General features: G+C 38.0%; 1 protein-coding gene across 1 annotated transcript in view; it reads right to left on the bottom strand.

Moving 5' to 3' along the window:
* Positions 1 to 2,500, bottom strand: part of LOC122796245 (LIM zinc-binding domain-containing Nebulette) — a 1,139,045-nt gene that overhangs the window by 282,819 nt on the left and 853,726 nt on the right. Inside the window, exon 3 of the mRNA XM_044064566.1 lies at positions 757 to 841. Coding sequence (XP_043920501.1) covers positions 757 to 841 — 85 coding nt within the window. The remainder of the gene's footprint in view (positions 1 to 756; positions 842 to 2,500) is intronic.

The following is a 2,500-nucleotide window of genomic DNA, read 5'->3' as shown; positions in this document are numbered from 1 at the left end:
TGGTGAAATTCTTGGCATCCATTTCTGGAATACATAAAATAATGATCAGAATGCTAATCACAATCCTCCATTTTAAGCACCTTTCTTATATCTGAAATGTGCTTAACAATGCTGCTTCTTTCCTGAATTCAAATCATAATTATGAAACTCCATGCAGAACAAGGTAATATAATAGTGGGACAAAGCAAAAGCTGATCGTCAAGGCACTATAAATGAAATCGAACTCTTTATTACCAACAACTTAATAAGACAAAGGAAAAGTGACAGCATATCTTATGAAAGGGGAATTACTTCCATTAAAACAGGAAAAGACACCAAAAGAATCGATTCCTCTCTGTAGGCTTACAGTAATACTTTTTGGCACTTGTGGTACATGCATGGTAATGTTTGTGCCCTAATTCTTAAATATTTGCTGCCATCATGGATGAACCAGAAACAAATAAATACATTGTGAGCAGAATATATTGTGAGAATAAAATGATTTATTATTCTTTTTAGTTTTGATAGGCAATTTACCAACTGTAAGTGTATTTTTTCTCAGGCTGATAATGAGAAAAATGCAAAGAACTATCTTTCATGCCTGCAGTTTACATTACATTATTAGACCGTTGTAAGGAATACCAAAAAACACTTTTCTGCCTGGCATCTGTCTAACACACTTAGGTACTATGACTACACTAAGGCATCGACTTGAACTAGTATACTTTAAGAAAATAAAAAAGTTTAAAGGTCGCAGTATTATCACAATATCATTACCTGGCTCTGCAACTCACTCTGTTGCTTCAAGCGCAGGTTTTCAGGTGTATCCGTAACTGTCGTGAAGGACTGCTTTGGATAGTGCCTAAGAGGAAAAAAAAAAACAGCATTAATATTTAAACAGAAGAAAGTACTCCATTATGAGCCACAATCTGACCACAATCCATACCTAAACTGATGCTCTCACTTTCTCTTCCTAACCACACACACACACATATATATATATATATATATATATATATATATATGTATAATTCATGTGTGTATGCATACATATTTTATATATATATATATATATATATATATATATATATATATATATATATATATACTTATATGTACGTGTATATTATGGACCTCTCTGAATATCTCTCAGACTGCTATGTGCCTCACATTGAGCACCATTCTACCTTCACCGAGGATGATGCCACAGTGTGAACAAAAAGTGACTGACTTTAACAATTGGCTTAGTTTCTGGTGTCAGTCCAGGTGGAATCAATATCTGTCAGCCTGGGAGGAAGTGGTCAACAGAATACATTGCTTTGCCAAATATGGCCTGCACCGGTACCTCCTGGGCTTCCAGATTTTGGCTAAAATTGTATCCACCCCCTTACAGCCTTTTTTAGAGAATGCCACAGTGATAACCCCCCCCCCCCCTCCCTGTCATGTCATCACTGATAAGGTCAGATCACAAAGCTGTCTCAGTCAATATAAAAATTAACTTGGAAAACCCAGCAAAACCTATTACAGTTAGAAACTATTCTAAAGCAAATTACATCCTATTAAGTGACAGTTTGTCAAAATTCAATGCCCCGCCCAAACCACAGTTCACAACATCCTATGCAGAATTATTCACAAAAACACTATAAAAACATGTACATGGCTGCAGGTAGGCTGCTGTAGTTACCAGAAGAAGACCCAAAACAAACCCCAAAAACAACCGGCACTGGTGGAATCTTAATTTTTACAGGGTATATAACAAAAAGAAAAAAGTCATGGCCAAAGTCAGAAAGAGCAACTCTCATAAAGACAAGAACTCACTAATAAAAATAAACAGGAAATTACGAGGACTAATTAAATTCAACAAGACCAATTATGAGGTCAAGATAGCTTCTCTGGCTAAAAACAATCACAAGGCCTTCTACAGCTATGTGAGAAACCTCAAAGGTAGAATGCAACAGTGTGCTGAACTGGTAATAAATGGTACCATCTTCATTGAGCAGAGTGACACAGCAAATGTGCTGGCTGACAAATTCAGCTCAGACTTTACCAAGGGTGAACCATCAAAGGACCCAGGAAACTACAGACTCATTAGTCTGATTAGTCTAATATTGCAAAGCCATGGAAAAGGTTATCATGGAAATGATTATCAAAGACTTTGGCGAGCTACTGGCACTGGAACCATCGCACTTTGGTTTTGTCAAAGGAAAGTTAGGCCCACTTAACCTCGTAGACTTCTTTGAGAAGGTAACTAAGGCAACGGATGAAGGGGGAACAGTGCATACCACCTACATAGACCTGGCGAAGGCATTCAACACTATACCCAAGTCGGGTATTGTGGACAAACTGACTGAACTAAGTATAAATTCCTACACAACTTGCTGGACTGCTAGCTGGCTCACAGACAGGACTCAAATGGTCAGGACTGGTGACCAATCCACCAAGATGCAGGTCATCAGTGGTGTACCACAGGGCTCCATGCTGGGCCCACCCTTGACTGTCATCTACTTCTTGGTGGTAAGGC

The sequence above is a fragment of the Protopterus annectens genome, chromosome 3.part0, assembly GCF_019279795.1.
Source record: "Protopterus annectens isolate FY-2018-M chromosome 3.part0, PAN1.0, whole genome shotgun sequence".
NCBI classification, from domain to species: Eukaryota; Metazoa; Chordata; order Ceratodontiformes; family Protopteridae; genus Protopterus; species Protopterus annectens.
The sequence above is the reverse complement of the archived record's forward strand: the minus strand, read 5'-3'. Positions and strand labels throughout refer to the sequence as shown.